This window comes from Peromyscus leucopus, chromosome 5, assembly GCF_004664715.2.
Source record: "Peromyscus leucopus breed LL Stock chromosome 5, UCI_PerLeu_2.1, whole genome shotgun sequence".
NCBI lineage: Eukaryota > Metazoa > Chordata > Mammalia > Rodentia > Cricetidae > Peromyscus > Peromyscus leucopus.
The window spans coordinates 126,759,945-126,771,644 of NC_051067.1; the positions used below are offsets into that span (position 1 = coordinate 126,759,945).

Consider the following 11,700-nt stretch of genomic DNA (forward strand, 5'->3'; position numbering starts at 1 on the left):
TCAGATGAGGGTCCAGTGACGCTCCTTAGCCACTCCTTCAGAGCACTTACAATCAACAAGCCCAGCTGTCATGGTCTTTTTATAAGACTCCGCAGTTGGTCTTATGAGGATGGCAGTTGTTTGCTTAGAGAATACTGCTGTATAGTACCATCCTAAGAAAGAAAGCTGAACCAAGCTATACACAAAAGATAATGCAACAAGTTAGCATTGCTTGTGTATACACTGTTAAGCTATGAGGCTTTGTAAGTCCCCAGATAAATCTTACAAGAAACACAAGACGATCTTTATATGTATCCATCCCATTGGTTCTGTCCCTTTAGAGAACCCTGACTAATACACCATCCTGGCCACCCAAACTAGAACCCCTGCAGCTGGGACAGTTTGGCCTTTTCTTTTGCTTAATTATTTGGTTTTGATTTCACATCAACATTTTGGTATTAACATGACATATATTTGCTGGAAAAATAAGTTGGAAGGAACATGGAAGAATGAAGAAGAAGAAAAAAAAAGCAGGAAAAACAAAACCCAGCCCTCATGCTACCCATGGGAGCTTTGTGGTGCTTTATCATTCTGACCTAATTCCCTTGTCAATTTGCCCTTCGTTTTGTTCTTTTTCATGGTTCACGTGGTTCATGGACATGTTATGTGTTAGCTTTAGATTGCAGGGCCTCCAGGCCCCCGGCTTCCCAGCTGGTGCTCGACCTCCGGGGGACTTGGCAGACTCATGTTTAGTCCAGGAAACAGAGCAGCTTGAAACCCAGCAGCAGGGCTAGGGGCGGGCTCAGCTTGCACAGCATATGTGAAGTCCCGTTTCTACCCCCAGCACTCCATAAACCGGCTATGCCAGAGCACCCCTGTAGCCCCAGAGGATCAGAAGTTCAAGGTCATCCTGTCTTTGGCTAAAAGAAACCCACTGGAAACAACAACAAATAAACAACATTAACAGCAGAGTTTGGGGCAAAATTCCCCAGGCTCCAAGCAGGAGCTGAGCAATGCTTCAGAAGCAAGGAAGGGACACTGACACTTTTCTACGACCTGTGGGCTGTGTTTTCTGTCTGTTCTTGTTCTGGGCTTCTGTGCAGTATCTAAAGCAGTGCTTGGACCACAGCTCACCTGGCCTGCTACCCACGGGTTTCTTAATAATGGTGCTGATACTTCCCACTGTGAAGCCAGAGCCCCAGGGATGATGAAAAGTCATCTGACTGCACGTTGACATGCACAGCTCAAGTCTTATTTCTTTTCTTTGTGTGTGTGTGTGTGTGTGTGTGTGCGTGTGCGCGCACGCGCGTGCGTGCGTGCCTGCCTGCCTGCCTGCCAGCTGTGACATAGTTTGTGCCATGCTATGTAGTTTTGTGTTGATACAGCGTCTCATGTAGATCAGACTGACCTCAAACTTTCTGCATGGCCTAGGATGACTTTGAATTGACGCTGCTTTTAACTCTCCACTCTTGGGATTACTGGCATGTGCTACCATATCCAGTGTGTGCGTGTTTCTGTGCTGGGAACAAAAAACAAATTCTCTCTTATCTTTATTCCCTAAACAATATTTAAGAACTGCCATGTGTACTGATTCTCTGAACAGCTTTTCAACAAAAACAACTTACTCAGTAGGCACTAGATAACGGTGAAAATCATTGGTTCCCCAACCTTGCACAAATGTTTGTGTGTTCTAGGTTTTTGTCTTGTCATCCTTTCCACACAAAACACTACACTGAATTTTCAGGCCTCATTTTTAACACAATTTGTCAGATATCAACAGTAATAGGGCCCTAGACCTTAGTAGCCCCCAGGCCTTACCACAACTGACTCCATGATGGACATACCATTCAGGCTGTTAAACTCAGCATGTAGACAGCACCGTGTGCCAAAACTAAAACAAAGGCCTAATCCATCAAAGTCCATATAGTTGTGGGAAAGTCTCTAAATGTGCTAACCTTGCCTTTTGGCTTCTGTAGTTCTACTTCTGGCTAAATGTTCTTGTTAACTGAAGTACTTCAACCCAGGACACGGTTTGTGTGTTTAAAAGCTCACCCTGAGAAAGGTTTGGTTCTACACTGGAATTCCAAACATCCACCGTAGTCGCTGTCCAGCTAATAAAGACTTTCTATTGGCTTAAACCCATATCTGAGCAGTCTTCTCTGGTAAATACCCCACAACATCAACAACTTTCTCCCAGAGCACGAAAAGACACAGAACACTAACAAAATGTATGATGCTTTCTTCTATTCAGTGAAATATCAGGGAGAGGAATGTAATTTTAGGCTCGATACATCTTGAATGAAATTATAGAGTTCATGATTTTGGTCTCCTTTTCGCTGGGAGAGTGGGTCTTAGATGCTGATTGGTGCTCAAGGAGATCATTCGATTCCAGAGTGTCTTCAAACTTCTGTCAGCTTTGAAGTGTCTCGAGTTGCTTACTGAGTGATTATCTCTGCAGGAGAAATGGGCCATTACCTGTTGTGCTCATATTTAAGCCTCTGGCTCAAACACACTCAAGATGGCAGCTAGCTTAGAGAATACTGATCCAGGCCATTTGCTGTGCAAATTATTCGGGCTGTGGATGGGGTTTGTTCAGCTATGTCCAGCATTAAAGACACTATTGTGTACCAGCAGGTCAGACATCCTTATTTATATTTAGTGTTATCAATAAATGCTGAGCTCCTCTGTAGGCTAGAAAATAGACCATTTAAAACTTTCCTTCATGCTGGGTTGAACAAACAGGTGCTTTTCAGTAAGTCTAGTACCATGTGCTCATTGTAATAAAGTCTGAAGCTTTATTTAGAAGCCAGTTCTTCTGATCAGTATCCTGGGGGGGGGGGTTGGAAACTCCTGGAGCTTGTCAATAGGAAAGAAAGGAGGAAATAAGGCCCCAGCCACATATGCAACTCTATCTGTAAACATGCTTCTAAGTGAGTTTGTTTCCTTCCTTGAGTTGGCATCTGTTTTATTTGGACCACTGCTCTGGAAAATTGACTAGGAATAGAAAGCTACTTCTAACAGCAAGTTGGGTCTGGTGATTGATACTGGTGCAATGCCAGCAATAGAGAGACTTCCGCAAGAGGATGGCTGGGAGTTCAAGGCCAGTCTCCACTGCAAACGAGAGCCTGTCTAAGACATAGACAAAAAGCAGGTATTGTTCATCTCCTGTAGGATTTCAAACTGTCATGGTTTGCTTCACATTTGATGTTGGCTGGGATGTAGCTTCGTGATACAGTGCTATCATAGGATGCTCAAGGCACTGGGTTAGATTTTTAAAAATGGTGAGTGGTAACCAATTCTTGTGCTTATGTTTTCCCCTATGAGCCTGGCTGCCAGCCTTGGACTTGGCCAGCTGCCTTCCATAGCCGCCTCCTCTCTGCAAACTCCAAATCCTTCCTTGCCCTCCCTCCCTGGTAGCTTCTCCACAGCCCTACAAGCAGAGCGCTTCTTTAATCCCAGCATTTGGGAGGCAGAGGCAGGCGGGTCTTTGTGAGTTCAAGGCCAGCCTGGGCTACCAAGTGAGTTCCAGGAAAGGCTCCAAAGGTACACAGAGAAACCCTATCTCGAAAAACCAAAAAAAAAAAAGAAAAGAAAAAAAAAAGAGCGCTTCTCCGAGCCACCAGCATTTGATGGGAAGAGAGCAAAGGACTTCCCAGTTTGGAAGAGTCGGTGACTGTTAAGAGTTTTTATTACATGCAGAATACAAGTTTTTGGTTAGATTTGAGGATCTGATTTCCAGCCCTGGCTTGAGGCAGATTTGAGAGGAACTCCGGCCAGCACCACGGTCAGCGCCCGCTGACTCAGCGGGCGGTGGCCGCAGCTTTTGTAAAGGGGGAAGAAGATGCCTCACCCAGCAGCCGCCAGGAACCAGGCAAGCCTCTCCAACTCCCTATAGGGGGAGGGGCTACGATCCAGAAGTGGAAACCGTGGGGTTTGGGTGAGAAGATCTAACTTCTTAACTTTGTTTCCTAAGGAGCAGCACCCACTTGGAGCTCCGGGAAAAGTGACGTACCCCCTATCCCGGGTAAATAAAGACAACACACACTTTATTGCAGCAAAACAAAATGGCTGGCTTTAATGCTTCAAGTTTTCCATTTCCTTCCACAGGGCTTTGTTTGAAAAATAACAAAATGAGGTAAAACGAGTCAATCTCTGTACAGGACAAAAACAGGTGCTGGCTGCAGTGGTGGCGATGGAGCCATGGCAGAGGATGGATGGGGCCACCCTGCAAGCACAGCACGATTGCGGTCCTGAGGAGAGAGAGTGGACGCAGATGAGGGTGCGTCTAGAAGCATTTGCGGTGCACAATGGAGGGGCCGGCCTCGTCGTACTCCTGCTTGGTGATCCACATCTGCTGGAAGGTGGACAGCGAGGCCAAGATGGAGCCACCGATCCACACTGAGTACTTCCGCTCAGGGGGCGCGATGATCTGTAAGACAAGAGTGTCAGGTGCCTGCGTGTTCCCCCGCCCCTGCGTCTCCGCCCACACCAGTCACGTCATCCACCTTGATCTTCATGGTGCTGGGAGCCAGAGCTGTGATTTCCTTCTGCATGCGGTCAGCGATACCAGGGTACATGGTGGTGCCCCCTGACATGACGTTGTTGGCGTACAGGTCCTTCCTGATGTCAATGTCGCACTTCATGATGCTGTTGTAGGTGGTCTCATGGATCCCCGCAGATTCCATGCCTGGTGCCCAGGAAGAGGCAGTGTGAGCGACCACAGAGTCAAGGGACTAAGGGCACCGGTACTCTGAGGCGTGAGGAGGTGGGAGGGGAGACAGATCCCGGTACACTAGCCTATACCAGCCTAGCGGATGGCTCACCGATGAAGGAGGGCTGGAAAAGCGTCTCCGGGCAACGGAAGCGCTCATTGCCGATGGTGATGACCTGCCCGTCAGGCAGCTCGTAGCTCTTCTCCAGGGAGGAGGAGGAGGCAGCGGTGGCCATCTCATTCTCGAAGTCCAGGGCCACATAGCACAGCTTCTCTTTGATGTCGCGGACGATCTCACGCTCAGCTGCAGGGGCAGAAGCAGTAGGGAAGTTTCAGGGCAAGGCCTGGGGCGCATGCTCGCCCTCTGTGGCCTGCCCTAAGCGGGCGGGCGTTGGAAGCACGCACCTGTGGTCACGAAGGAATAGCCACGCTCGGTGAGGATCTTCATCAGGTAGTCAGTGAGATCACGCCCGGCCAGGTCCAGACGCATGATGGCGTGTGGCAGGGCATAGCCCTCATAGATGGGCACGTTGTGGGTGACACCGTCCCCAGAATCCAACACGATGCCTGCGAGGGGGAGGGGCGTGCATAAGCGGAGGGGACCAGCAGGGAGAGCAGGGACAGCACTGGGATAGGAAAGTGGACATCAGGGATTGGATGGGTATGGCGCAGGGCACAGAACCAGGACGACATTATGTTGGGACAAAACGACCTGGCCCAGAGTGGGCCATAAGTGGGCACTTACCGGTGGTACGGCCAGAGGCATAAAGGGACAGCACCGCCTGAATGGCCACATACATGGCAGGCACGTTGAAGGTCTCAAACATGATTTGGGTCATCTTCTCGCGGTTAGCTTTGGGGTTCAAGGGGGCCTCAGTGAGCAGGGTCGGGTGCTCCTCAGGGGCCACACGAAGCTCATTGTAGAAGGTGTGGTGCCAGATCTTCTCCATGTCGTCCCAGTTGGTGATGATGCCATGCTCGATGGGGTACTTCAGGGTCAGGATACCTCGCTTGCTCTGGGCCTCATCGCCCACGTAGGAGTCCTTCTGACCCATACCCACCATGACACCCTGTAGGTGGAGACATCAGACACTTGTTACCACAGATGGAGGGAAACATGGGCCCATACTCAGGGAAGCTGCCCTATCCCGGCAGCAGACTGACCTGGTGTCGGGGGCGGCCCACAATAGATGGGAACACAGCCCTGGGGGCGTCATCCCCGGCAAAGCCGGCTTTCACCAGGCCAGAGCCGTTGTCACACACGAGGGCGGTGGTCTCGTCTTCGTCGCACATGGTGTCTTGTTTCTGCAAGGACGAGGCCATAGTGGTGTTGACAAGCATTAGTGTGTGTGTTAGGGTGACGTCCGCCCAACCAACCTTCCCTTTGGAGATCCAGAGATTCCTTTCCCCCAGCCCCTTGCAGAGGGCTAGAGGATGCCATCCCAGTCCGAGGCTGTGCTTTTGCTAAGGGAATCACCGTCTGTGGACCACACTAAGTCCTCCAACTAGGGACGCAGGGGACATCCTCTGGAGACCTGGGGCCCGCTACCTTCACCCCACAGCTGGCACTAATGCTATCCTCTCTACTTCCCAATGTCATCTGTGAGGGAGACATGAAGGCCCACACTGCCCACCTGCCTGTCCTGTGAGAGGGTGGAGGACGCTGCCCAGGGAAGGGCAATACCGTCCCAACTATGGAGAAGTTGCCTGTTTGAACACCCACAATATTCCAGACTCAGAAAGGACACTTCCACCTGTCTCCTAGTCCAGAGAAGATTAGCTTTCCTAGGCCTTGCTGACTTTAGAAAAGCCTTAGACTCAGAGGGAGTTGAGCCAAGAGTAAGACAATGCTGAATCTCTCCAAACACATCTTCAAATCAGTCTCCCAGGGCCTGGGGTGTTGCTCTACGAACCCAGATTTGGTCCCAGCAGAGAAAGAGTAAGAAGGAAGGAGGGATGAAAGGAGGGAGGGAAGGAAAAAAGGATATTTCAGGGAGAGAAATCTCAAGCAGCCAAGGCTGGCACGTGGCTCAGTAGCAGAGCACTGGCTTGCTCACTTGCAGGAGGCCCTGGATTTAGTCCTCAGGGAGGGGTTAGGGGGGATGTGGGGGTGGGGGTGGTGATGGGTAGATATCAGAGCTTCAGGCATATCCTAAATGCCAAGTCAGCAGCTCAAATGGTCTGGAGATGAGTTTGGAGAAATTTCCAGAGCCAAGTTTCCTCTTTAAACCGTCTGCCTCTAGGGCAGAGTGTGATGCTAGACACAGGCCCAAGGCTAGACAGCTTGATCTGCTGGGTCCTCCAGGCCACCCTCCCCACCTCCACCCTACCTGCTGCTCTGACTCTGGCCCTGGATGCCTGCCGAGGGTGGGATGTGAGGCTTCACGTCCTGTGACTGCCTGTCCCCTAGCTCAGGTTTTATATAGTCCCTGGGAGCTCTCCCTACACCGCCCCGAAGGAATGTTGCTGCCCTTCCCAAGCCATATTTGGGTGTCGGGCACTAGAGTCCCTTCCTTCGGCTGGTTCTCAGCCTGGGTCCCCGCCCGGGTCTTCTGCACTGACCAAAGAAGGAGAGGACTGGCCCTGGCCCAGGTAGCTAGGACCGGACCGGGCCATATATGGAGAGTATCCTCAGCTGTCTGCCCCTCCCAACTGGCTCCAATGCTCACTGCAGGGATGGGCTGGGCCAAAGGTCACTGTTTTTGCAGATGACTGGTCTGCACTTCCCAAACTCACCTGTTTCAAAGGTCTCCCCAGCTCTGCCCACCCTGGGCACATGAGTCGCTGAGAAGGTACCTGATTCCTGACCTCACACATTACACCCCACTTATGGGTTAACTCAGGCTACCAAGCCCTGGTGCTTAAGCCCAAGCCCTGGGATCAGGTGAGCTGGGAGGGGTCACAGGCCCCAGGTAGGGATGGAAAATAAGCCGTACACTTGAACTTCATTTTCTTTCCCACTTCAACCTCCCCCCCCCAATCCAGAGATCTGACCCACCCCCACCCCACCCCCCACTCGGTGCAGGCTGTCAGTCAGTGTAGGACATGCAGCTGTCACAGGGCAGACAACTGTTGGAGAGAGGAGGAGGCGGCAGCGGTGAGAAGAGCCATGGGGGCTTTGTGTCCTGACACACGGCCTGTGAGACCAGGGCATGAGAGCTGCCCCCTACGTTCTGCAGTGCACACTTGGAAAGAACAGAGGTGTGTGTGTGTGTGTGTGTGTGTGTGTGTGTGTGTGTGTGTGTGTGTGTAACTCCAGAACTGACTTTCATTTAGTTGGCTGGGCTGAGCCAATGATACCCCTTCCCCTTTGGTGGCACTGTGTCCCTCCCCTGGGTCTGAAAGGGTCACAGTGGAACTATTGGAGCCTGGAGGGGGCTGAGGCAGAGAGGTGGTGAGGGAAGTCCCTTCTAAGGAGCACCAAGACCTTACACTGGAGCCCAGGAGTGGCTTCTCCCGGGCAGATTCATCTTTATATTTAGAGGATGATGCCTGTCAGCCCGGCGGCTTCCCATCCACCTTGGAGCCACCACCTGCCAGGCCTATTTATACCAGTGATAGATGGGGATCCTTTGGGTTTCTAGGAGCTACTTATGGAAGGTGGAGTAGGGGTGAACAGAGGTCGTTTGTCTCTTGGCGCCTTTCGCAATTTGGGTAGGGAGGACAAGAAAGCCCAAGACAGTGTTCTGTGGTCAACCAGACGACATACTTTGAGGGGTGCATCAGAGCCAAGCCACCATGGAGCCATTCACTTTTCTGATGGCTTAAGCGTTCCCAAAATAGTTGTTCACATTTGGAGTGGAACTCGGCAGCTGGGACAGGTGCAGATCCTCTGCTGAGGCTCCTCCAGACTCCCACACAGCTCTTCCTAACCTGTGGGCTGCACAGCCTAACGGGGCCATTATTAGCTCCGTGGCTTTGTCTTTACCCTGCGCTGGGACAGCAGAACTAACAAGCAGCAAACGCATGCTACGTGCAGCTTTGGGGACTCATTTATTGGGGCCGTGAGTGCAGGGAGAAATGTGCTGATGCCCTCCCTGGACATCACAGGGGCTGGGCTGGAAGGACTGCCCCAGACTGCAGCAAGCCTGCTCACTGTGACTCTAGCTCATCCCACTACAAAGTTTTCTCAGCTCAGCATGACATTCAGCACATCCAAAGTTGACCTTGAACAAGTGTCTTCGAACTCCAGGAGACCTGCTGCACCACCCCCCGGCACAGCAGCAAGCAGGTGAGCAGGGCAGGTGCGCTCTCTAACCTCAGCGGCACTGTCTTTTCTTTTCCTGACAAGGTCTCTTTCTCTGGGATCCTGGCTAGACTCGAGCTCACCATCTTCCTGCTGGCCTCGCAAATGCTTGTGGGCAGAGCTGGTATGTTCACACTTCTTTTCTTTCTACTTTGCCCCTTCACTTCTCACACCCTACTCAGAGGCAAACGGGGCAGTTAACAGGTTAACACTGCAACGGGCAGTGGCACAGGTCAACTCTACCCTTCTAACCCTGTAGCAGCTCTGGACCCACAGAGCCCCAGGGAGGCAGGCGCACACGTGGAGGTCAGGGGACAGCTCTGGAGTTGGTTCTCTCCTTCCACCCTCATGGAGATTCTGGGGATTGAATTCAGGCTGCCAGGCTTGCTGAGCTTGCCTGCTGAACCGTACACTGGCCCCAGAAATGGACTCCTATGGACAAAACACCCTTTGTTTTAATTAAGGCCATGGTACATCTGTACATGGACCTGCCATCCTAGCAGGAGAGAAAAAAGGTTTTGACTGAGAACAGAGTCAAGGTGTGCAAAGTACTCACCATACCTCATATTTTTAAAACAAAAGATGGTCCAATACCATCCAAGGCCCATTTCAAAACAGGAACCCTGGCTTCCAGGTTAAACAGTTACTTGTGTATATTTTCTCCACATGCCTTAAAAATGTTCTAGCCAGGGATAGTGGTGTACACTTGTAGTCCTAGAACTTGGGAGGCTGAGGCAGGAGGACTGAGAGTTTGAGGCCAGTCAGAGCTGCATACAAAAGAAGCTCGTTTTTATATATATTATACAATACATACATACATACATGTATATGTTGTAAAAGATATACACATATCCATATTGTATGGCATATACACGCATAATGTATATACACATACAATATATATCTACACACATATACACTTTTCAGTACATATTGCATCAGTGTGTAGGTTCTTGTCATTTTTTTGAGATGGAATCTCACTATACAGCAGTGGCTGGCTTGGAGTTCTCTATGTACACTAGGACGGTCTCAAATTCAGATCCACCTAGCTCTGCCTCCCAAGTGCTAGGATTAAAGACATGTGCCACTATGTCATATGTGGACTTTTTATACATGAATATATAGTCATTCTGAGGACAGAATGGGAATGGGGGAGGCTGTAGTGAAACTGTAGTTAGCCTGGAAATACTCAGGAATATGGGGCCATGAAAGCCTAAGATGCCATGAATCCGTCTTGAAGATTTCTGGCCCTTCCCACAGCATCCAGTCAAGAGAATGAAACAACGAAATCTCTGCCTCTGCCTCTATGCCCCATACAGGCTGCCTAGGCCCCTTACTGGGGCTTATAAAACAACATCTATGGGCAGACTGGCCTCAGCATTGCAGTGTTTGTGAAAGGACCAACTATGGTGAAACTAGGAACCATCATGAAACCATTGACTCAGGCTCACTGAGTCAATACTGAGATTACAGTCAATGCAAGTACCCTATTTGGTAGCAGTGACAATTTACTGATAGCTCAGAAAGCCACACAAACATCTTACTCACTAAAACACTTTCATTAAGATTCATCCATTATTGATGGGTGTGGTGAACTTTAATCCCAGGAGTTAGGAGGTGATCTGTGTGAGTCTGAGGCCAGCCTGGTCTACATCAGTGAATTGTGAATTCCAGATCATCTAGAGCTTCATAATGAGACCTCTAAAATGTTTTGGTGTTTGTTTGTTTTAATCAGTGCAAAAAGTGAGGTTCATTTCCAATGAGTTATCAGCTGTCAACTCTCATGAGTTAAGACCCCCTGTTTTGGTTTCTCAGTCATATAGTAACTCAGTAAAATCTGACATTCATTTTGCTAAGTAGGTACTTCCTTCTGGCTCTGACCTAAAGAGATGTCAGTACACCAGAGACTTCTCAGTGTACCATACCCAGAGTCACAGTGACTCCAGAGACTGATTAGGGCAATCTCCCCCCCCCCCCCCCCCCAAGAACAGGGTTTCTCTGTGTAGCTTTGCGCCTTTCCTGGAACTCACTCTGTAGACCAGGCTGGCCTCGAACTCACAGAGATCCACCTGCCTCTGCCTCCGGAGTGCTGGGATTAAAGGTGTGTGCCACCACTGCCCGGCTAGGGCAATCTTGAAAAACATGGTTTTCCTTAATTTTTTGAAATTAAAATATAATTAAATTGTTTTCCCCTTCCCATGTCCCCTCCAACACCTCATATTATTCCCTGCTCCACTGCTTTTAAATTTATGGCCTCTTTTAATTGTTGACCTAAATATATAAACACAACCTGCTCAGTCCATAAAATATTATTTATATGTATATTATTTAAGGGCTGGTATTGGTTAACCAATTAGAGGTGAGGGAGGCAATGTTTTGTTTTTTAAGACAAGATCTTGCTTTGTTTGCCAGAGTGGTTTTGAACTCAGTATCTTCCTGTCTCAGGTTTTAGTGCTGGGATTATAGGTGCATGTCACCAAACTTGACTCAATCTTACAATCCTCAAAACAGGCATGATGTGCACAAGGGGGCAGTGCCAGAGAGAACTGCATGCCTCACTGGACCAAGGGGGCAGTGCCAGAGAGAACTGCATGCCTCACTGGACCAAGGGAGGCTGGAGAAAGGGCAGTAATGCAAACAATGGTGACTTCACGTGGAAAATAAGAAGAAAATATGTTACAACTGAAAGAAAATTAGGATTATGCCCCCACTTTATATTCTAGCTCCCAAATAAAGCATGAAAAAACCCGGCTGCCACAGATGA

General features: G+C 49.7%; 1 protein-coding gene across 1 annotated transcript; it reads right to left on the reverse strand.

The window, feature by feature from the left end:
* Positions 1–4,024: 4,024 nt before the first annotated feature.
* On the reverse strand, positions 4,025–7,127 carry Acta1 (actin alpha 1, skeletal muscle). Its single transcript, XM_028856358.2, has 7 exons — positions 7,021–7,127; positions 5,855–5,995; positions 5,436–5,760; positions 5,096–5,257; positions 4,803–4,994; positions 4,485–4,666; positions 4,025–4,408 (listed from the first exon to the last, which is right to left on the reverse strand). The coding sequence occupies exons 2-7, from the start codon at positions 5,981–5,983 to the stop codon at positions 4,265–4,267; spliced, it is 1,134 nt and encodes a 377-aa protein (XP_028712191.1). The 5' UTR covers positions 5,984–5,995; positions 7,021–7,127; the 3' UTR covers positions 4,025–4,264.
* Between the last annotated feature and the right edge of the window lie 4,573 nt (positions 7,128–11,700).